Here is a 21,639-nt window from a genome sequence, read left to right as displayed (position 1 = left end):
TGCGGGGTGTCCCCTGGCCAGGATGGGGAGGGAAAGGGGGGAAAGGGCTCGTGGAAACCATCTTAATGCAGAGTCATTAAAATTCTCATTATGAGACAGGTTGTGGCTGGGGGGAGGGGGGAGAGGGGCAGCTCTGCCCCTGCGCTGGGAGAGGGCGGGAGCTGCCTGGGGACACTTGTCACACAGGGTCCCTGTCACGCCGAGGATGGCTCTGAAGGACCCTTCCTGTTCTACGTCGCTCAGATTGGGGACAAAGACGGGCTCGGCCTCGAGGAAGGTGTTGGAGGTGGGTGCCAGCTCCCTGCCCAGCCTGGAGCCCCCGGGGTGCGATGTCGGCCCCACTGGGGGGGCTGGGTGGGATGCCGGATGGGTGTGAGGTTTCCATGGGAATGGTCGTTTCTTTGGTTTTAGATGAGGGGAAATAAGAGGGAAAGCAAGTGGGGAGGCTGGGGGCACCCCCCGAGCGCAGAGTCCTCCCGGCTCACTCAGCCTCCCACCCTGTCACCCTGTGACAGCACTCGGGTCCCCGCTTGACACTTCTCATGTACCTTCTTGGTCCTGCCTGGCTCCTGGCAGCGGGATGCGAAGCACGGAAGGGAGGAGATGATAGTTGTGCTGGGTTATGTACAGATCAGCGTCAGCAGGTAACGAGCTGTTGCTCGTTACAGTCAGACAGTTGCAGTTTGCTTTGTCACCCCCGCATTGCTCCAAGACCGGGGATCCATACAGGAGCTGTCGGCAAGGACGGACATGGTGGCAACACAACGGTGTATTGCTGGTCTCCCGGTGCACAAGGGACGGGTGTGAACCCAGCGGGGACACGGTCACGGAGGAGCTGGAAGCCAGGAATGGTGAGCAGATGGGACACCGTGGGAGTCACTGTGTGGTGACAATGGCTCCGAGCATCGCGAGGACACAGCAGCGGGACGGACGCGGAGGGCTCTGAGGAAACCAGCGCTGTGCTACCTAAAGCGATGGTGCTTGGGGACACGACTGAGCGGATGGTGGCACCGGGGACCACGGGAGAGCTGGGGTTTGGCGTTGTCCTCCCCAGCGCAGCCGTGCCAGTCCCACCACTGAGCTGATGGTCCTTCTGGCCGTCACCTCCTCGTCCTTGTCTCCAGGCCAGGCAGGAGCTGCTGGACGCCACATACCCGGTTGCCAGCAATAACGGCGCTCCCGTCTCCCCAGCCCCACAGATGGCTCAAGCGAGGTGCTGTGGGGCTCGGAGATGAAAATCCTGTTGCTGAATCCACGGAGCCTTTGGGTTCAAGCCATCCCAGCTCAGCTCCTCCAGCCGACACACTCTCCCTGGATGAACCTCTCCAAATTCTTCCCGTTTTGCTGCAGGTGGGACCGGTCTCCCCGCAGCCGCCTCCTCTCTGTCCCCGGGGCAGGGGGTCGCTGTGTGAGGAAAATAATACTACAAAGAAACACGATGAAGACGCTCCAGAGGTTGCCGTGCCATTCCCGAGGGGACGGGGACCGGATCTGCCTTGTTCCTGCTGCCGGCCCCGTGCAGCCCTGCCTGGAGGAGCCTCCGCGCTCGGCCGGGAAAGAAAACGGGCTGAGCTCTCGGCGAGGACAGCCTCCGCCGCACCCCTCCGCCCTCACAAACCCCTCCAAAACATCTCTCCCATCAGAGCGAGCGGCCCGGTCACTGCGTCCCGCTGCTTTATTTCTTCTCCCCCTGCCCGTCCCCAGCTGGCGTGTCGGGCTCCCACAGGACGAACTCGTGGAGCAGCGTGTTCACCGTCTCGGGACACTCCATCATCACCATGTGGCTGCCCTCGTCGATCACCTTCAGGAAGGCGATCAGCAGGATCTGGAGGGAGATGGTGACAGTGACAAGTGTCAGTGTCACGATGAGTCCCCTGCTGCCAGCCCCCAGCTGTCACCCACCCCTCCGTCCCCTCTCTGTCCCCTACCTCGGCCATTCGCTGATCCTCCTCCACCGGGACAAACTTGTCGTGCATCCCATGGACCAGCAGCACAGGCACGGCCAGCTCGGCGTGATAAACCTCGTCCCCCTCTGGCCAGTACTGGCCGCTCATCATGGCGCGCAGCACGAAGGAGGAGACATTGAAGGCGTTTCCTTCCTTCAGCAGCTGCTTTTCTTTGGCACCTTGGCGAGCGAAACCAGCCCTGCAAGAGGGAGCCAGACAGAGGGTTAACCCAGCGTGGTGCCTCGGCATGGTGGGGACAGGAGCGTGGAGTGTCCCTGCCACGCTGGGGGTCCCCGTGGTGGCCTTGGGGACAACCCTCGGGGATGGTGACTCACTTGAGGAAGCTCCAGGCCAGGCAGGGGGACAGGCAGTGCAGCACGCAGGTGGGCATGTTGAAGATGGAGCAGAGGCTGGGCTCCAGCGCCGTCGGGCCCCCGCCGTTAATCATGATCACCTTATGGACCAGGTCTGGGTACTCGTGTGCAAGGAAGGTGCAGAAGGACACACTGTGTGGACAGAGAGACGTGGGAGCCGTGCTCTGACCCCAGGGGGTGCTGCATCCCAAGGATCTATGGCTGCGGTTCAAGCTACACCCCTTATCTGACCCCTGCTCCCCCTTTTTGGGCAGGGTGATCCCAGCAAACCCCTGCAGAGGCTGAGCTCGGGGTTTCACTCCTGCACAGAGCAAATCAGGGTGCTGGGACCTGCTCGGGACCAGCCTGGTCCTCCTGATCTAATCCTGCCCAAATCTGGCTCCCTGTCCTCCCAGCCCCACTCTCCGCGCCGCTTAGTCTCCATCTAATTGACTTTCTCGGGCTTACTCTATTTATAGGCTGAGCTCCGCCAGCTTCCCTGCTGGAGGACGGGCTCTGGGATTAGCTGGACCCAGGGACACACAACAAGAGGATGGAGCAGATCAGAGCTGAGGGATAAACCCAGGATGGGAAACCCCACACCCCTCCCTGCTTCTCCGCTCCCAAAGTGCAGGATTTGTTGGGCACTTGCTGCCAAGGAGAGGGCAGAGGGGACAAATCCATCCCTTCCCTCCTGGGAACCCCTGGGCTCTTACCCATACGAGTGTCCTATCAGAATGTTCCTCTTCTTCGCGTAGCGCTTGAAGACGGCCCTCATGTCCTCAGCCAGCGCGTAGAAGGTGTAGGCGGCGGCGATTTGGGGAGCGGAGCTGCAGCCGTGGCCGGCCAGGTCGGGAGCCACCACTTCGTAGCCCAGCTTGGTGAAGAAGTCCAGCTGCTCCTTCCAGATGTCCAGCGAGCCGCCCACGCCGTGGATGAAGAAGAGGACGACGTCGCTGTGCGTCCCTTTGCAGCTTGTGATCTGCTTCTTGCAGTCGATGTTGATGACTTTCTTGGGTTTGCGCTTCCGGCGCTTGCCGGGGGTTGCGGCTCCCTCCCGCGTGCCAGATCCCGGCGTGCCGGACCCTGGCGTGCCGCAGCCCGGCGTGCTGGCGGGAGCTTGGCCGGGAGCTTGGCCAGCTAGGTCAGAGAGCTCCAGCTCCACCGTGCTGCTGGGTTCCGCTGAGCCGTTCTGGCAGTGCAGGATCTCGGAGCGAACGGCGTCGCCCAGGTTCTCGATCACCAGCTGCCCGTTGCGGTAAATGGTGATTTTGCGCTTGCAGTGCACCGTGCCGCGCTCCGGCCCCCCCGGCGGCGGCTCCTCCGGTCCCTCTGGGCTCGGGCGGTTTGGGGTGCTGTGCCTGATCCGTAGGATCCTTCCCGGCTTCACCTCCAAGAAGCTGTAGCCGTTGCTGGATTCAACGCTGTCCAGCGGCCCCACGGCATTGGTGGTCTTGCCCATCAGGCAGCAGAGGAGCCCATCGGTGATGCTGTTCAGCATTATGCTTCCTGCAGTGAAGAAAACGGGGGGGGGGGGCAGGAGAAAGGGGGTTTAATAATGAGCTCCAGCACCCACTGAGGTTTTGCTGGGGGTCCTGGCTGTGGCACAGGCGACGGGGACAGCTCTGTCCCTCTTTCTGCTTTGCTGCCAGTGCCACCAGGGATGCACCAGGCGGGTGAACGTGGTGCTCCCCAAATGCAAACAAAACCCTGCAAACGGGCTTGTGACCGCGGATGGACCCAGCGCTCCCATGTCCCTGTCACCGGGGCGGTGTGACGTGGGGATGCACCGGAGCGGCCACAAACCCCTGCAGTCCCCGGCACGCAGCTGCAGGATCTGCTCCAGCCGAGGGAAGTAACACGCAAAGAAAAGCCCGTTTGTGACGAAAATGCTGTTTCTGGCACTAAATATGAGGCTAAGGAAAGATTCAGTTATGAAAATGCATTATTTATACTAATTAAATATATATATGTATCTCCCGTCTAAATAAAAATGGTGAGAGGTGGAAATTACAGTGAAGGTTTTAATTACAGTCACTCTGCAAACCAAGGCTGAAAATAACATAGCAGGAGAACCAGGCAGGGCGAGATGGACCCAACACAAACTTGGGGGGGACGTGACACTGTCTTTGCTGTCCCCAATGCTCATTCTTTGCTGTTTGCTCTTCCAGATGCGCTTGGATGGCTTTGGGAGGGGCTGCGGCTGCAGGGAGCACCGAGCCTGGCCAAGAGCAAAGCCAGACCCCCGCCAAGGCAGATGCGAGGTAAGAAAGGTCGGTGACACTGGGGACATTGGTGCTGGGAGCAGAGCCCAACAATGTCCCGGCGGTGTCAAGGGGACTGGGGAGGTCCCTGCCCCCCACAGCTGGCAGCGTGATGAGCGTTTATTATTGATGAAGTAAAACATGGTGAATTATTGATGCTGTTGGGTAAAGAGCCGGAGCAGGCGCTGCGCAGAGGGGCTGTCCCTGCGGAGGGGACACCGGCTGCCCCCCCGCGGCTGTGGGTACCGACCGAGGCCCCTGCAGAGCGGAGGAGAAGGAAAAGAACGTTCCCAGAGGGGAATTAAACACCTAAATCCCAGTGATGCTGTCAGGGGTCAGCGTTTTCCTCCCCACACAATCCTCCGAGTGCAGCCGGTGGGATGGCAGAAGAGGAGCCTGCACGAACGCTCCGATCCCAGCTCAACACGCGGCTCACAGGTTTCCCCAGTATAAACCAGTCTGTTTGCTCCGGGTGGCGGTTCCCTTGGCAAAGCCAGAGTGGCTTCACCGCAGAGCCTTGCCAGGCTTTGGGCCAGCGGCCAGCGTTTGCTTCTCGGACGGTGGCCCAACGCCCACGCGAACACCCTGCAGGGCTCTGGGTGCTGGATTTTGGGAATGGGAAATGCAGCAAAGCCGGTGCCAGGGGCTCCTTCTCCTCGCTGCTGATCGGGGAGATCCTGGAGGCTCCCCAAGAGCGGGACGCGGCCAATTTCCATCAAGCCTGGCTTTTGCGCCGTGCCTCCATTTCACAAGGTTCCTACCAATCTCTGGACAGATTATAAACAGGACATTGATTAACTTCTCAGGATTAACTCGATTAGTCCATCCTGTTCATTTCCCGTATCGATTTGCTGGAAGGCTCTGGCGGGCGGGAGCTCTGCAGGCAGATCCAGGGGCTCAGGCCACGGAGCCGCCCTCCAGCATTGCCAGCCCTGGGGACAAGCCCAGATCACGCTGCAAGGACAGGACGCGGCTCCTGGGGCCAAGATGCCTTCGCTTGGATGCTCACAGGCTTGTGGTCCAGGACGTGGAAGTCCCTGCTGGGTCTCAGACTGAGCAAACAGCACCCGAATCCCATCGCCGAGCAGGTCCCAGTCAAGTGGGAAGTGGAGGGATGGGAGGTGAAGGGATTTGACTCCACGTTAGTCTGTCTCGCCCCCTACGCGCCTCCTCGAACCCACCGCCCCGTCTGCCGCGGCCGCTGCAGCCAGAAACATCGAGGGATGTTCCCTCCGGGAGATGAAAATGAAACCAGATGGATGCGAAGAACTTTGCGAAGATGCCGGTAACCATGGCGATGAGCTGCTTCCCCCCCTCCCAAATCCATCCCGGTACCTTCCATCGCCGCCCCCGGCAGAGAGCGCGGTTTTGGCACCGCTTACATAAAGCCAGGCACAACAATGAGTCAGGCGCGGCGTGAACCTGCCATCGGCCCCTGTGTCCCGCGAGGCCGAGGACGCAGCGCGGGAAGGCAGGTGGCATCGCCCCAAGCTGATCCCCACATCCCGGTCCCTCCCAAAATCGCAGCTGCCCCCAGGAAAGTGCTCCCAGCTGAGTGGGGGGATGCTCAAGGGGTGCTGGGGGTTAATCCAGGAGGATGAGGCTTTTTCCAGGTCCAGACCTTGTCCTGGAGCACCAATGCAGAGACTTTTGGATTTGCTCCCCCCACCACCGCAACGAGCAACCCAGCTGGGGAAAAACAACTTACTGACCTACTTCGGGCTGCAGCGCCTCCGATTTTATACAACTTGACAGCAACATGTCACAGCTGGGGAAAAATGGGATGAGATGCGATGTGGCAGGGCGGAGGGCAGGAAGATCGATGGGATACCGTGACAGGGAGCCTGTGCGGCTGATAAAGAGTCTGTGGGGCTGATATAGAGCCCATGGGGCTGACATAGAGCCCGTGGGGCTCAGCAGCTCCGTCCCCCTCCCTGCATCCTCGCAGGGAGTAGCAGGGACTCGATATCTGCTAATTCCTTGCAAATCCTCGGAGGAGAGGTGCCAGGGAGATGTGCCGCAGCCAGAATCTGACCTGCCATCATAATTTGTGCAGCTCTAATCCCTTTCCCCTGGGGCTCACAAGTATTAATGATGACACACGACACCCCTGAGGAATGGGAAAATATTATTACGCTCTTCCCAGCCTCCCCCCATCATTCACTCACTGCAAAGTGGCGAAACTGCAGCATTGAGAAATGCATAAAGGGGGTGACTGTTTAAGCGCCAATCTCAGATACATGCAAGGAAATGTTTATGTTGTTTAGTCTTGGTCCTGCAAAGTCAACTTCCCTCTGGGGGAATGTGAAAAAGCCACTTCAGCTGGTGACAAGCATCTGGATTTATTCTGTTCCGCCTGGCTTCCCCATCCTGATGCAATTATAGCAGCTTTACCAGGACAGACAGGACTAAGCAGGCAGGAAGTTTTTACCAGTCGTGCAAATAGAAAACCAAGGAGCCAGCCCTGAAATCCCCAGGGTGGAGGAGCCGTCCCTGTCTGCGGGACTTTGCCGAGGGCCCCGCGGGACGCAGACAAATCGCGTTGGGTCAAGAAACGGCGCGGCAGGGAAAGGCGAGCGTCTGCAAGACATACGGCAGCGGGAGCCGCGGCTGGCCGCCTGCCACACGGCTCTCTTTGGGAAGGAAGAAGACCTTGAGAAACAAAAGATTATGCAACGCACAGCGGAGTAACCTGCGCCTGACCTCCACCGCCAAAATTGCACTTAACGCCCTCCCTCTCCCCAAAGCTCCCGCGTTTCCAAGGGGGTCGCACCGCGTAGCCGCAGAATGGGCAGTTGGATTCCTCCGGCAGCCAGCTGGGAGAAACCATTGCAGGGAGGCAGGAGAAGAAGAAAACCCTTCCCCCTCCGGCGGGCAGCGACGCGTGCAGGTGCCCCCTCCATCTCCAGCCGAAAACCCGAGCAGATTTGACATGCACATAGCAACAGCGGGGCTTCGGGCAGCGCCGGCAATCATTTACTGCAATTGCATCACAACAGAAGCCGTCCCTTAAGTTTTATTGCTGGGCAGCTTTTTATAACCCTATGCTGAATAGAACGGGGGGTTTTAAGCACAGCCATGATGCTGCGAGGCTGCCGTCTCCCCTTCTCTCCCTGCAATCCCACCTAACGCCCCTAAAGCAAAAAACACCCCACAAACCCACACCTTTTGGCCATTTTGCTCCCCATGCAGAGCACCTTCCTCTGCTTGACCTTATACACCACGGTTTGTGCTCCCGGTCCTCTGCACACAGAGAGACAGAAGAGGATGCTCACCTCATTTATTGACAAGGATTGTCAGGAGTCGAGGTTGCAAACGGAAGGCTTAAATCTTGCGAAGGGGGAGAGGACGAGGCGGCTGTGCCAGCGCTGGCAGGCTCCGCTCAGCTTTTTCAGCTCCTCCGATTACATTTTTCTCGCCTGGTGTGGTGGGAAGGACAGAGCGATGCCCTCAGCTCAGCTCATCCGCTTTAGCCCGAAATCTCTCCTTCCATCTTCTCCCCACGAGCAGCTTCATAACTGGAGCTCTGGGCTTTGGGGGTGCTGTTTGTCCTTGCGGTCTATAGCCATAGAAAGCCCCTTAAATCCCTCCTAAAGAGGAGGGCTCTCGGTGTGACAGACAAGGAGATTTGCCACTCAACGCCAGCCCCAGCGCAGCCCCCCCACCCACCCCAGGGAGCCTGCCAGGAGCCACAGGATTCACCCTGGCTTTTCTTGCCCCTTTCAGTAGGATAAATTCATTTTTAGATTTAATTTAATTTAATTTAATTTACCTCTTACTGTTTCCTTGCCACTCTGGTGTCTGTGGTTGCCCAGAGGTCGGTGCTCAGCGCGGGTGACCCTGCACTGCAAACACCAACTTGCAGCCCGCAGGGACTGGGGCAAGAGGACAAACACAAGCTGGTGAATGTCTTTGGGGTTTGTTTTCGCAGCTGGAGGTGCGGGAGGGCTGCAGTCGCATCCCCGCACCCTGGCGGGCTGATTTCTGGCAGGAAAACACCAAAACGGTGCAGAAAAACCCCTGAGCTGGTGCTGCTGCTTGGCGATACGGCTGGGCTTGCCTCCAGGAAAGCAATTTGAAGGATCTTTTTGATGATCAGAGCAGACGGTGAGGATGGCTGAGATCCTTGGGTTACCAATGAATCCCTCCTCCATCTCCTCATGCTCCTGCACCTCATTTTCCTGCTCTATAAAATGCAGATAATCACATTTACCTACCCAGGGACGGGTGGAGGCTGAACCTCTCTGTAGGTGCCTCAGCACATCCTACACGCTGCCGCTCTCTATACATTATACATTAGAGACGATCGCAGTCCCAGCACCTTTGCCGGGCCGGTCGTGGTGCCCGGTGGGGTTTCCAAACCCGGTGTCTGTGCAGCACCCTGCTTGTTGTGGCAATTTTGGGGGCAGCCAGAGCTCACCCCTCACGGACAGGTGGCAGCACCTGGGCCCAGCCTGACCCTCCCGCCCCGGAGAGGCCAACACGTGGAGCTGACACCCCCAGAACCGCCCCGGTGAGGAATAAATCAGCCTTCAGAGGCGGATTTTGCTCCGGATGAGGCCTGGGCGCTTCGCAAGCCGGCGGGGGCCCAGGCCGTGCCCCGTTGCCATGGTAACAGCGCGCCCGGGACTACAGCTCCCATCAGCCCTCGCGGCGCGCCGCGTCGTGCGTGCTTCCCCGCCGGCTGTGATTGGCCGGGAGGGCGGAGCCAATAGGGAGCGGCGTTGTTGGCAGCACGGTGTTGTCAGGAGGCCATGGCGGGGCTGGGCCGGCTCTGGGCGCGGGTTCTGGGCGGCCGGTAACGGGCTGAGGGCGGAGCGGGGAGCGGTGCTACCCGGGGGGGGGGCGCTGGGGCGGGGGAGGGACGTGCCGGGTCACCCCGTCCCTCAGGGCTGCGAAACGGCCCTTTATTGTCCGGCGGCGCCGGGTTCTCACTCTGCTTTGTTGTTTTCCAAAGCTGTTACCTACTGCAGCCGCCTGCCGCCTGCCCGCTCCAGCTCCGCGCGGCCTCGCTGCTCTCCGGCTCCCTCAGGCACCGTCTCGCCCTCCCGCCCGCGGGCGCCGGCCCCGCGTCCCCCTGGAGCCGCCAGCAGATCCGCGCGCGGTCGCGGGGCAACGAGTACCAGCCCAACAACCGCAAGCGCAAGCGGACGCACGGCTGGATCAAGCGCATCAGCACGCCGGGCGGCGTGGCCATCATCCTGCGGCGCATGCTGAAGGGCAGGAAGTCCCTGACCCACTGAGGGCTCTGCCCGCGGGGGGAGCCCCGAATCCAGCCCAGGAGATGCTGCAGCTTTGGCACGACCCCGTCTGAGCGGCCTCCATTCCTTCTGGTGTCGGGAGAGTCACGCTGGCGTGGGAGTGGGTTGGTTTATTGGCTGCTTTTGGAGTTGTGAAACAACCGGCACCTTGTACGCGCGATTCAAAGAGAAACGTGCGGAATGCTGAGCTGTGATTAAAGCCCCGCCGCTCGCCTGGAGCTCCCTGTGCTGAGTGGTGGTGTGAAGCTGACGGGGAGAGGAAAGCAGGCTCGTTCGTGGGTGCGGCTGCTCGGGAGCCTTCGGGAGGGCGGCGTGAGCGCGGAATTAGGGCTGAGCTTGGTTTTATTAACGGTTGACACCGGCAGGGTCTGCCTGTTCTGCTCCTCCACCCCCCTGCGGTGCTCCGGGTCCTGGGTCTTGGCCGGGGACAGGGCGGAGAGGAGGAATTCCCTTCTCCTGGACACCGTTCTCCCAGCGCTGCTAATTAACCGCGTCGTGATTAACGCGTGTCGTTAATGAGGACCAAGGGACGAACTACAGCTCCCAGCGTGCCCCGCGGCCGCCGCCACATCCGGGTCGTCCCGCCTCCCCCCCACCCCCGCCCTTCCGTGCGGGCGCTTCCTGCCTCAACCCAACCCCATGCTCCTCAGCGCTGCGCTGAGTGACGGGGGGGCCACCCAATAGAAGGGCAGAGCGGCGCGGCGCGGGCCAATAAGGCCGCGCGGGGCGGGCAGCGGAGGTTGTGGTTGCGTTGAGGCGCGGCGGCGGGGGAGGGGGCGGCTCCTCGCGGCTCCGGCGGCGAAGATGGTAGGTGGCTCTCGCCCCCCGCCCGAAATGGCGGCGGCCCCGGTCCGGGGCTGTGAGGAGAGCGCGGCACATGGGGTTCTTTCCCGCTCCCCCGCACCCCGTCCCACAGCTGCTGCCCCGGCGGCCGCGCCCCGCAGCCGCACCCAGCCCGGGGTGGCGGGGCCCGCGGCCGCCTCCGGCCCGGCAGGGCCTGCAGCCTCCGGAGGCCTCGCTCGGGGCCTCGGCGGAGGTGGGAGGGCGGCGGGGGAGTCGCTGCGATCCGGGGTGTCCCGCACCCCAAGATGGCGGGGATCCCCATCCCCGGGGGTGCGGGGGGGAGGGGGGGACAGAGCTGGAGGTGCTGGAGCGAGTTGGGAGAAGGGAACGGAGCTGGTGAGGGGCTGGAGCACAATGTGATGGAGCGACTGAGGGACCTGGGGGATTCAGCTGGAGAACAGGAGCTGAGGGAAGACCTTCTGATCCCTGAACTGCCTGAAAGGAGCTTGAAGCCAGGGGAGTCGGGCTCTGCTCCCCAGGAATAAGCGCCAGGAGCAGAGGAAACGGCCTCAAGTTGTGCCAGGGGAGGTTGAGGTTGGATCTGGGAACAATTTCTTCCCCAAAGGGCTGTGGGGCATTGGAACAGGCTGCCCAGGGCAGTGCTGGAGTCACCATCCCTGGAGGGCTGGACAGACGGACATGAGGTTGTTCAGTCTGTTCTGTGCCAACCCAAGCAGTGACAGGTTTTGTGCCCCAGTGTTTGGTGGTCAATGTTACAGCCAAGGGGCTTCCAGGCTCCTTTCTCCACTTTGTAGCAACATAATAATTTTTTTTGAGGAGGAGGATTTCTCTTCTGCTCCTCAGTAACTAAAGGAAGACCAGGGATGTCCCTGTGGTCTCTGTGTACAGCTGTTCCATGGTTGAGAGCTCAGGTGGCCGTTCCCAAGCCTGTGTCAGTGATTTTCCTCTTCCCTGTGTGTGCTGGGACAGGGCTGTGCTCTCAGCATTTGTGCTGAGCCTCGTCTTCCTGAGCCTTGTACTGCAGTTCCTTTAAAAAGCTGAGAATGGGGTGTGTATATATGTTTGGTTTTCACCTTTCTGCTTTTAGCTGAGTAGTACTGGCGTCTTCCTGGGAAGCCGAGCACCTTGTTGACACAGTAGATGCATCTTATCTCGCCCTCACTTCTCAAATCATAGAAGGAACCAGTGTTGTCTTCTGAGGTTGCATCATCACGCTTGTTTTGTCAGGGTTTTTTGGGGGTTTGCCTTTCCCCAAAGGAAACGAAGCATCTGCTGCGTGCAGGTGCTGGTTTTTCACTTCCACGCAGGACAATTCTCTTGGCCCGGCTGCGCTTTCCTTGGTTAACGAGTGGCAGGAGGCGCCCGGGGGGGACGTTTCCTCATGTGACACTGCACAGGAGCTGTGACTCGGTGTGTAAACACCGTGCTGGGGCTTATTTATCTGCTGCCCTTGGAGCAGATAAGGATCGTTGCACTTGGGGTATTGTCTAGTTCTGAATATCCAGGAATATGACTCCAAGTAATTCCCCTGGGGGGGCCTTTTTGCTGGTTTCTGAGGTCGTATCAGCAGGTAGCTGCTGAAATGTCTGTTATGCAGCAGGATTATCTGTATCAGAGGGACACTTTGTGTTGCTGACAAACGGACTTTTTGGTTAAACCGGTGTTTGACTGCAGCCTGGGTTGGAGAAACATCCATCTCGTCGTTTTGGAGAACAGGGAATAGTCGAGCGTGAGGAACTTTGAGTTGAGCTGTGGCTTATTGAAGAGACACTTGACGTTGTGTGCTCCTAAATAAGAGTGGTTATTTTCCATTCTTACAAGTGGTAATAAACCCAAGTAGTTGTCAGGCTTTACCGCAATCAAATAAATTGAGGCCGTGTCTGTCTCTGGATTGGGCTGGTGTGGTGGAGCAGGTGGCTTTGTCATAGAAAGCCTGCAAAATTAATGCGATGGGGAAGCGAGGTGCTTTGAAATGTAACGGGTTCTTTTTAAAGAGCCTCGATCCTTCTAAACAGAGCAATGTAATTAATAATTCTTAAATCTGGGCTATATGGAGGAAACTCTGTCTGGCAGCACTTTTAGAAGTCTCTGTCCTGGAGAAGCAGCGAGCGAAGGTGCCAGGAAATAGTGTTGGGCCTGTGGGGGATGAGATGGGCAAGAGGAATTTGCAATTTGCTGAAATTGCCCAGTATTTTAACAAGATTATTTCTAAAACCGGGCCTGTGGGAAGGGCTGGAGGTAGAATGGCAGTAACGTTCTTTTTAAGAACAAAAGCATGAATAATCTCTTCTGGTTTGGCTAATTCTAGCTCTTTGTTTTGAATTAAAGATGCAGTGTTAATAAAAATAATGGCTTTATTGAAATGAAAGCAGAGTCTTCCAGCCTGGCAGCTTGTAGCATCAGTGCCCATTTACACATCGCTTCTCACACTGGAGTTAAACAACTTCTCATCTGCTGCTTTAGCATCCTTTTAAAATTGCTTGTAAAGAAGGTGCTGGACATCCTAGGGTAAAATCTTTTAGTGTAACGGGCTTTGAATCTTGAAGCAATTATCGTTACGATACAGCCAGCTGCTCTAATGACTTGGAAGGGCCCATCTCAGGGCCTCTCCTGCTCATCGCACAGGTACATCTTGCCTTTATTCCCCATTTTCTCTTTGTTTTAAGACATCTCTGGGCATTTTCCTTTGTCTCTGCTGCAAGTAGAGAGGCTCCAACACACTTTGAAGCCCTGTTTTCTCCTGACCCTGTAATATTCTCTTGCCGCCCCCCCGCTTTCACTTTTGAGAAGGAAATTCCTGTTTCACGCTGCTGCGGCTTAATTAAACCGCGAGGCTCCGCAGGGCTCCTGCGGCTCTTAGCAAAGAGCTTGGCTGCTCCTGCCATCAGCCCTTTTGTTGTGCCTGGTGATCTCACCGCTCCCAGCAAAACTTGTTGCTGTGTTTCTTTTCCTCTGATGTACCAGCAGCCTCGACGCGTGCGTAGGGATGTGATCCCTCAACAAAAGGGTTGGGCTTTCGTCCTTCTGTGGGGCTGCGACAAAGAATGGTAACTGGGAAAGGGATAGAGCAACTGGTGTGATCTGATGTGATATTCAGGGACTTCAGCGTAGCTGTGACAGTTTCTAGTGCAATGTCGTGATTTATGGTGGTAAATTACTGGGAGTTCTGATCCGCTACACCAGCAGTGTTTGTGCAGTGCTGATCTTCCAAGTTGGACACACACCTCATTTTAATCACCTGTGTGCCAAAAGATAGTTAATTAGCAGCTTTCTAACCGAATTACTGAACTTTGGGGATTTAATCAGCCAAATGTTGAAACTGGGACCCGGCAGCATCCATCCATTCCGCAGTCGTTTCTCTTAAAGACCTGATCGACTTCTTTGGGAATCAGCACAAGGCAAACAGTGACCGGAATATTACTCTTCCGTTCCTCACCTCCTTCTTTCTTTGTATTCTGTATTTTTAGGCAGATTTTTTGAAAGGATTACCAGTCTACAACAAAAGCAACTTCAGCAGATTCCACGCGGACTCTGTATGTAAAGCATCAGTAAGTATTGCCGCGTCCCGCCGCTTTGGGGGAAGGTTTTCTCGCACGGCTCCAAGGGTGAAAAAAACCCTGAAATTAGTATTTTGTGTCTTAAACCCCACGTATGATCACAGCTGATGGTCCAGGAGTCGGGATTGGCAAGGAAAACTTCCTGCTTGCTTTGGTGAGGAGCGTGTCCTCGCATCAGCCAGACCCAGCTGTGGTGCTTGCTTTACACATGCATTCTGTAATAGTTGTCTGAAAAACACACTAAAAAAGGACCTTCCTCTTTATATACGTGTGTTTTAAAAAGCTGTAACGCACAGCATCATGGAACAGGGCAGAATATCCCAGTGCTTATGTTAGCAAGGGCCTTTGGGTTGGGTGAGCTGTGCTTGGGTTCAAAATCACCTTTTCTGCCGTCTTTGTTCTCTTAACTGTTCTAATTCTTCTACAGAATAGAAGACCATCGGTATATCTTCCCACGAGAGAATATCCGTCTGAACAAAGTGAGTCTGCATGCTGAAGTTTGAGGGTTTGAATAACATTGTTCTGTTCTACTGTAGAAAATCTGGCGTATGCGTAATCTCCTTTATTTTAAACTTCAGCTCGAGTGATGTTACAGAACTGTCAGCACAGTGATTAGCAGTGTACGGCTAGTTATTGCTTTTGTGCTTTTCCTCTGTCCTTATGGAGCGATCAGTGTTCCTGTGTACTGTTCTTTTTATTAAGAAGGACCATGGTATGTGAAGTAATGTGGTGATTACTGCACTGTTTTCAAAGTCATCTTCCAAATGACCTCAGTATGTTTCTCTTCTTTTTTTGTTTTCTTGGCAGTCATAGTAACAGAAAAAACAAATATACTTTTGCGTTATTTACATCAGCAGTGGGACAAAAAGGTACGGTTGTGTTTTCTTAACATTTTGCCTTGATTTGCTGACTTGGGCTAGTTGAGCTTAATCTTAATCACAATCAAAATGTTGAAGGTTAATTAAAGAAAGTGCAAACAGCACTTCAGGAAGACATGCAGCAACACTTGTAAAAAGACGAGTTTTTGTCCCAACATGGGGACACTAACTCAGTGTTTAGTCTGGACCTTGGGAGGCTGCGGTTTTATCTTCCACTTGCTGCAGTTTTCCCTTTGTGACCTTGGCAAATTGGTCCTGGGACTGTTAGGAAAACAAACCAGATGAGTTTGTGCAGAATGTGCCTGCACTAACGAGGCTGTGTCAGGACCTAGGGTACGAATGCTGAGGAACATGCGAATCAGTGTGTTTGAACTCGTGCTGGAGAGCGAGAAGTGGGGGTTCCTGGGCCTGTTAGGACATTGCAGCGCTCTATTTCATCTGAAAACTTTCACCAGCAAAAATTCGGCTTACCAACACTAATTCCCACCAGAATCTGAGGTTTTGGAGAGTTTCATTGTGGTTTTCTCTGTCCCAACAGAACGCAGCAAAGAAGAGAGATCAAGAGCAAGTGGAAATAGAAGGGGAGAACTCGGCGCCTCCACGGAAAATCGCTCGGACAGACAGCCAGGATATGAACGAGGACACTTAAACTCTTGGCTTTCTCCTCTACGACTTTGCGGGCGCTTCCTGTTTTGTCGCAAAGTGTGTAAATTTTGCCCATCTCTCACCCCTCCACTATGCAGCCCAAACCACTTCTGACTTCATAGGAGCCAATGTATTTATTTTTTTTTCCTCTCTTCTTTGTTTGTTTTTTTTTTTTTTAATTTATGCCGTAAAACTTACCGAGCAGTGGTGGAACGATCCAGTGAATGATGTAGTATAACCGTAGTTCCTCCTTTCTAAAAATACACACTGTCACTTTCACAGATTTCGTTGAATCTGTTACCTAATCAACTCGCCACAGGAGCTGGGGGGAGACGTGGGTTGTTACAGAACCTTCCGTGGCGAAGCTTTTCCCATCTCTGTACCCGTTGACATATTACAAGTCATTAATTCTTCTTTGGATGCCGTAAGTGTGGGGCCTCACTTCTTCACAAATGTTCTGAAACTGGCACTGCACTCAAAAATATAATCATGGGTGTCATTTAGGGTTATGTTGATCTTAGCAAACGTGGTGTCGGCTGGATCTCTCAGCTGTGTGGTTTTTGGTCTGTTCGGGGACATCAGGCTCGTTTGGCAGCGCATATTAGCTCATGCATCGGTGGTCTTGGAGAATTCAAGCGAAAGGTGTGTTGCTTTTGTTGCTCTTAAATTCTAACCTTCTCTTGGTCTCAAACGGACTGATGTGTGCGACTTGTGCGCTGGACTAAAGGGACACTCCTCTCCTCTGTGGATCGACAGTGTCTTAAAGCTGATGGAACAGAGCTGGGGAGGCACATGGATGAGTTTGAGCAACCAGATGGAGTTCTGTGTGTCAGCTGCTGGCTCTGAATAATGGTACGTTATATTTTCTTGCGATATCGATGTGGCTGGAACGGAGTTGGGACTTGGAGCTGATCACCATGTGAGCTTCTGTGGTCTCAGATGAAGACCAAACTCTCAGACTGTGACAGTTCAGTGCCTGCAGCCCTTCACTGGCTCTTCCAAAAGAGCCGAAGTGGGACCTGAACATCGTGCAGGTGGATTCTGAAGTTCAGAGACTAAAAGGAAAAGAGCATCGTCACCTGTAGGGGACAGGAAAGGTGTAGCTTAGTAATGATGTCTTGTCTGCTTTACCGTGAGACGCTGACTTCACCCTGTGTTAGTTTAAACCGTTGCATTTCTAGCTGTGGTTTTTTCTTGTTCACAAATCCTAAAACACCGATTCAAGAAATAGCACGAGCATCGTTTATTTTTTCTAGGGATCCTGGATGATGTTTTTCTAGGGATCCTGGGTGAGCCTTGTTCCGAGTGGCTGTGGTGGCCGCGAGCTTGGAGGGTTTCTGCTGTCCCTGTCCCCACGAGGGGCGTCACGCTGTCAGGTTTGGGGACAAAGGGAGCCAAACCGTTGCTGATGACTGCGTTGCCAGGCAGAACCTTAGGACGAGCAGGGCACAGCTCACGTTGCAGTTTTAAACATACGTTAGGCACCGAGTTTCTGATGCCGCGAGTGAATTTGACTTAACACCAAGTAGCTTAGAACTTTATATCTGCCTCAAACAACAACAAAATCACCTTTTTGCTATGGCAGCGACCTCCAAATTGCTGGAGCGTCAATGAAAATGCCAACTGTGTTGGTGAAGATAAAATATCCTCGGGTTTCCGTGTGATTTAGTGGAGATGGCAAGAGTTACGCTGTCAACAAGGCTTTTTGTGCAAAGTGCAAGATGTGGGAGTGTCCAGCCCGGTGGGATCACCCAAATCTGAAGAATCCTTCGAAGAATCGCGAGATGCCGAAAAAGAAGCCGCACGTGCAGCTGGTGGTGAAGTGTGACCAATGTGTGTGTCTGGCGGAGCCGCGACGTTTGTGCCGTGCTGTGGAGTTGTAAAACGCTGTGTAATTCCGGGTGGACGTGGCAAGGCTTGGGCTTTGCCGACTTCTCCACCCGACAGAGCCGTGTACGATTAAACAGAGTTGGCAGTTCCTTCCCGTTGTAAACCCCCCGTCTTTGTTCCCTCCGTGTCTTTTAGATAAAACCATCTTGTCGGTTGAAATATCTCACCTGGTTTTAGGAGGTAAAGTTGCCTTTTTAAAGTAGTTCTGAAGCGATGGAGGATCGGCTCTTCAAAGGGACGGGACTTCTGCTGTCAAACCATTTGTACTTGTTGGCGTTGGTGACTGTGTACAAGCAGTGTGGATTTTTGGTACCTGCAGTGAGTCTTTCTACATCCCACCAATGTGAAGCGAGTCCCGTCCTTCCTCCTCCTCCTCCTCCTCGCTTTCCACGCTGCTCCCGCCTCCGATTCTCCTCCGGCTGCGCATCCTCTATCCTGTGTAATCCATGGTAAGTGTATTTGAGTGTTGCATGGAAGATCTTTGCCTGACTGTGACTTCCTGGTGCCTTAGTGCATTGAAAACAACGACAGAAACACCTTAAAGAACCAAACCCTGGGTTTTCACTGAGCACAGTTTGTATAACACCCAGTTCCTCTGACTTCCAACTCTCTTGTTACAAAGCGACCAAGACTTAGTGACCCTCAGGGGTTTTTTTGTACATGTCTGCATAGTGGTGTTATTTTTATTGTTTCTGTATACTGAAGGTTTGGGTTTTTAAATGAAAACTTGAGAAACTTGTCAGAGATCAGAATTTTGATTCTTTTTTTTTTTTTAGTTGATTAGTGCATCTTTAAAAGTCAAAGCAGCAGGAACATTATTGGGGGTGATGACCCCCTTCCGCAGGCCGTCCTGCATCCAACAGCGCTGGAGCTTGTGCAGTTAAATTCGATATACGCTGGGCAAGTTTAGAATATTAACAAGTTAGGCACTGCCTTTTTCTAACATAAAGATACACCAGTGCAGGGAAACTCAAGTTCTCTTTAGATTTATTTTTGATATCATATGATTGATGCTTTATTTCTTTTATTTAGGGGAGGAGTAGTAACAAAAAACACTCTCGGAAGACTTAGAGGTGGGAGAATTTTGGAAGGCGAGACCGAATTCGCAGCCGCGGGGACGGGTCGCTGCGCCGGAGCCACAGAATCGGTGTTCTTAGCGTTGCTGGTTGGTTCCTGCAGTTTGCCAGGTTGGTTGATGTTGTCGAGGGGATTTCAGGCAGGTGATGTTGGCGTGTCCAGCTTTAGAGATGTTTCCTTGAGCAAGTTTTTAATCAAACCCTGAAAGCACGTTACACCAGGTGGCCGTGGTGCTTAACTCATTTCCGCAGAAGGATTGAAGGTGAGCAGGAGTTTTTAGGTGCGTTTAGGTACATGATGCTGTAAGAGCGTGGGCTTTTGGAATCGTTTAGATACTGTAGATGTGATTTTTTTTTTTTTTTTTATATTAAAAAGCGGCTTTTCTTTGCCTTGGGAAGGTTTGAAGCACCAGCGGTGTCTGGGCTGCACGTCCTGTGCTGGGAACAGGTGCTGAACTGCGCTGTGACCAGGGACACTGTTTACTGTCACCCCAGTGAACTTGGAGCTGCTGGCAAACAGCTGGGCTGTTGGTTTCACCACCGGCTCTGTGTGGGGAAGGCTGCGAAATTTGGGCAGAATCAGCTGGAAAATGGATTTCCTCCCCTCCCTGTGCGTGCCTTATGCAGCGGTCGCTTCTCCGCCTCTGGACTGTTTCCTGCGAGGCAAAGTTTGAACGTTACTCTTAAAATTTTCCCTCTTTACTGGGTAGCTCTAACAGGTTTAACTCCAAAGCTTTATTTTTGCTCAGCTCTGGCCTTAAAGTTGAGGACTAAGCAGGAGTCTGAGATGTTTCCTAACGCCGCAGCCCTCAGCTCGGCACCACCTCCCGTTCCCGCCTTGTCTGTGCACCACGAGCTGCTTTTTTTGGCTTTAATACTTTTTTTAGAGAGCTGCATATCTATAAGAGGAAAAGCAATTTGTTTTCCTGCATTAGTTGTGGCAGCAGAGGAGTTTTGCGACTCGCTGATGGTGACCAGAGGGGCTCCCGCTCGTCTCTCTCTGCATCAGCTCTTGTCTGTTTTTTGGTGCATAACAGCAAGTGGGAAAATCCTTCTCGTTAAAGCAGCGAGGGTTGTGTGTCCTGGGAGCAGCTAAAGGGTATTTTTGGGATGGGGAGCAGGTTCAGCTCGTCCTGAAACGCAGGCAAGTTGAGCTATATTTTGATATAAAAAGATGTGTGTCATCTGGAGGGTTTAATGTCAGGGAGGAGATGGGACTTGGAGAACCTCATCTTTATTTAACTACCAGGGCATCTTTAGATGTGGAAAAGGCTGAACGTGCCCTGCATGGAACAGCATCTTTGTAACTGCAAGAGGGAATAAAACACCAGCTTTCAAATTCTCTTTAACACCGAGATTGTGTTTTTAAAGGCAAAACTCCCAGTGTGTCCCCAGATCTGAAGCACTAAAGCTCCCTGCGTGTGGGATTTGTAGAGCTGGGTTGTTCTAGGAATGTTTTCAAAGGCGTTATTGGCAGCCTTGGTGCTTTTTAGGGAGCCGGGGAGGTTCGAGCTGTTGTGCTGGAGTTCGGGTTTTACCGACACGCGTCAACTGGCAGGAGCTGCCAAAACTCGACCTTATTTCAAACATCTCAAATCAGGACTTTTTATTTTAACACGGGAGGTGGGTGAGCGGCGCCCTGTGCATGGGACGGATGATCATTTGTGCTGCTTTTGCTATAATTCTGCTCTTAATATCCTCATCTTCGGGACCAAACCCAACTTTATTTGGCTGGGAAGGTCTGACTTTGCCTCCCCGGGCCAGCTCGTCCCTGTTTGCTCATCCCAGGACGTCGCTGTTAAATACACACAGGGCTTGGGTTTTTCGGGGTGTTTTTTTTGAGACACACAATATTGGGCAATCTAACAGGCCAAATACTTCTCGGCTTTGATAAGCGGGACTGGGGAGCATGGAGGAGCCGGTGCAGAGCAGGACTCGCCGGCTCCTTCCTTAACGAAGCTCTTGGGGATGACTAATTACTGTACGAAATAGCCCGGCCAGGGCTGAGTCACCGCCTTGTCCATGCTGATTTCCGAACGCATTCATTCCTTATTAATCAGCGCACAATGTGCCGTTAACGAGCTTTATTGGGTATTTTTAGTTAAACCCGGTGTCCCAGGGTGGAGCTTTAAGCTCCGCTCCCCCAGCACTCGCCACCCCGGGCTGGTTTTGTGAGTCTCTGTTACTTCCAACCTGGTTTAACAACTTGAATTTTCTTCTTTTGCCAAAATCTTGTTGCCCAGGGCTGGGAGAAGGTGGATTTTTGGTGTTTTCTCCCCAAAAGCTGCATGTTGGCAGGCAGGGGCTGTGAATACCCCTCATCCCACGTCATGGCCCTTGGATTTAGTTTTGGTTTTGCATTTCTTTTTAAACTATTCCATGTTTGATACTGTGTATAATAAATTTGCAGAATTTAGAGGATTTTAACTTTCTTTGTTCTTCCTCTACCTGACAATCCCTGTGAGAGCTGCACTTGGTGTCCTGGTGTCCCCAACTTTACCTGGCGTTAGAGCACAACGTCCCCAATTGGTGACAATGTCCCCATGAATTTTACCCCACACCCTCAGGCTTGTTGAAATATATTTTTATTGCATTTCTGCAGGTTTTACAAAAATATGACAAAATAAATTAAAAAGAAATAAATAAACCCCCTCCCCTTCCTTTCTTTTAATTTCCGAAGAAATAAACCACAGCAAGGGAAAAAAACCAACCAACCAAACCCAAATTAAACAGCTTAAATCTTGGCTCCTTGGTGCAGTAACTGCCCCGAGGAGCGAGATACAAGCCAGGCAGCCGCTTGTAGGAGTAATTTGTATAGAGAAATGGTTAAAAATGCAGCAGGACCCTGTCACTGTCCCCAGGGTTGTCACCCATGGGAGGGAAATGGGACAAAAGCAAGTCCCTTGAAGCGCAGGGCTGGGGTGAGAGCTGGGGCGGATGTTTGGGGTTCCCTGGTCCCCCCGGC

The 21,639-nt window shown here is 54.0% G+C and overlaps 3 protein-coding genes across 3 annotated transcripts; 2 read left to right on the top strand and 1 right to left on the bottom strand.

Annotated features, from left to right (window-relative positions):
- Nucleotides 1–1,675: 1,675 nt before the first annotated feature.
- ABHD8 (abhydrolase domain containing 8) lies at nt 1,676–3,800 on the bottom strand (the record flags this gene model as incomplete). The annotated part of the gene is made up of 4 exons (XM_080359496.1): nt 1,676–1,825; nt 1,929–2,145; nt 2,282–2,452; nt 3,016–3,800. 4 exons carry the CDS (start codon nt 3,798–3,800, stop codon nt 1,676–1,678), a joined length of 1,323 nt encoding a protein of 440 aa, XP_080215622.1.
- Nucleotides 3,801–9,267: 5,467 nt separating this feature from the next.
- Nucleotides 9,268–10,088, top strand: MRPL34 (mitochondrial ribosomal protein L34). The gene is made up of 2 exons (XM_080359450.1): nt 9,268–9,361; nt 9,521–10,088. Exons 1-2 carry the CDS (start codon nt 9,318–9,320, stop codon nt 9,804–9,806), a joined length of 330 nt encoding a protein of 109 aa, XP_080215576.1. The 5' UTR covers nt 9,268–9,317; the 3' UTR covers nt 9,807–10,088.
- A 455-nt stretch (nt 10,089–10,543) lies between these two features.
- DDA1 (DET1 and DDB1 associated 1) lies at nt 10,544–16,013 on the top strand. Its single transcript, XM_080359038.1, has 5 exons — nt 10,544–10,631; nt 14,096–14,176; nt 14,613–14,664; nt 14,993–15,054; nt 15,602–16,013. Exons 1-5 carry the CDS (start codon nt 10,629–10,631, stop codon nt 15,710–15,712), a joined length of 309 nt encoding a protein of 102 aa, XP_080215164.1. The 5' UTR covers nt 10,544–10,628; the 3' UTR covers nt 15,713–16,013.
- Nucleotides 16,014–21,639: the final 5,626 nt, after the last annotated feature.

This window comes from Nesoenas mayeri (assembly GCF_963082525.1).
Source record: "Nesoenas mayeri genome assembly, chromosome: 25".
Lineage (NCBI taxonomy): Eukaryota > Metazoa > Chordata > Aves > Columbiformes > Columbidae > Nesoenas > Nesoenas mayeri.
Note: the sequence above shows the minus strand (reverse complement) of the source record. Positions and strands in the feature narration are given on the sequence as shown.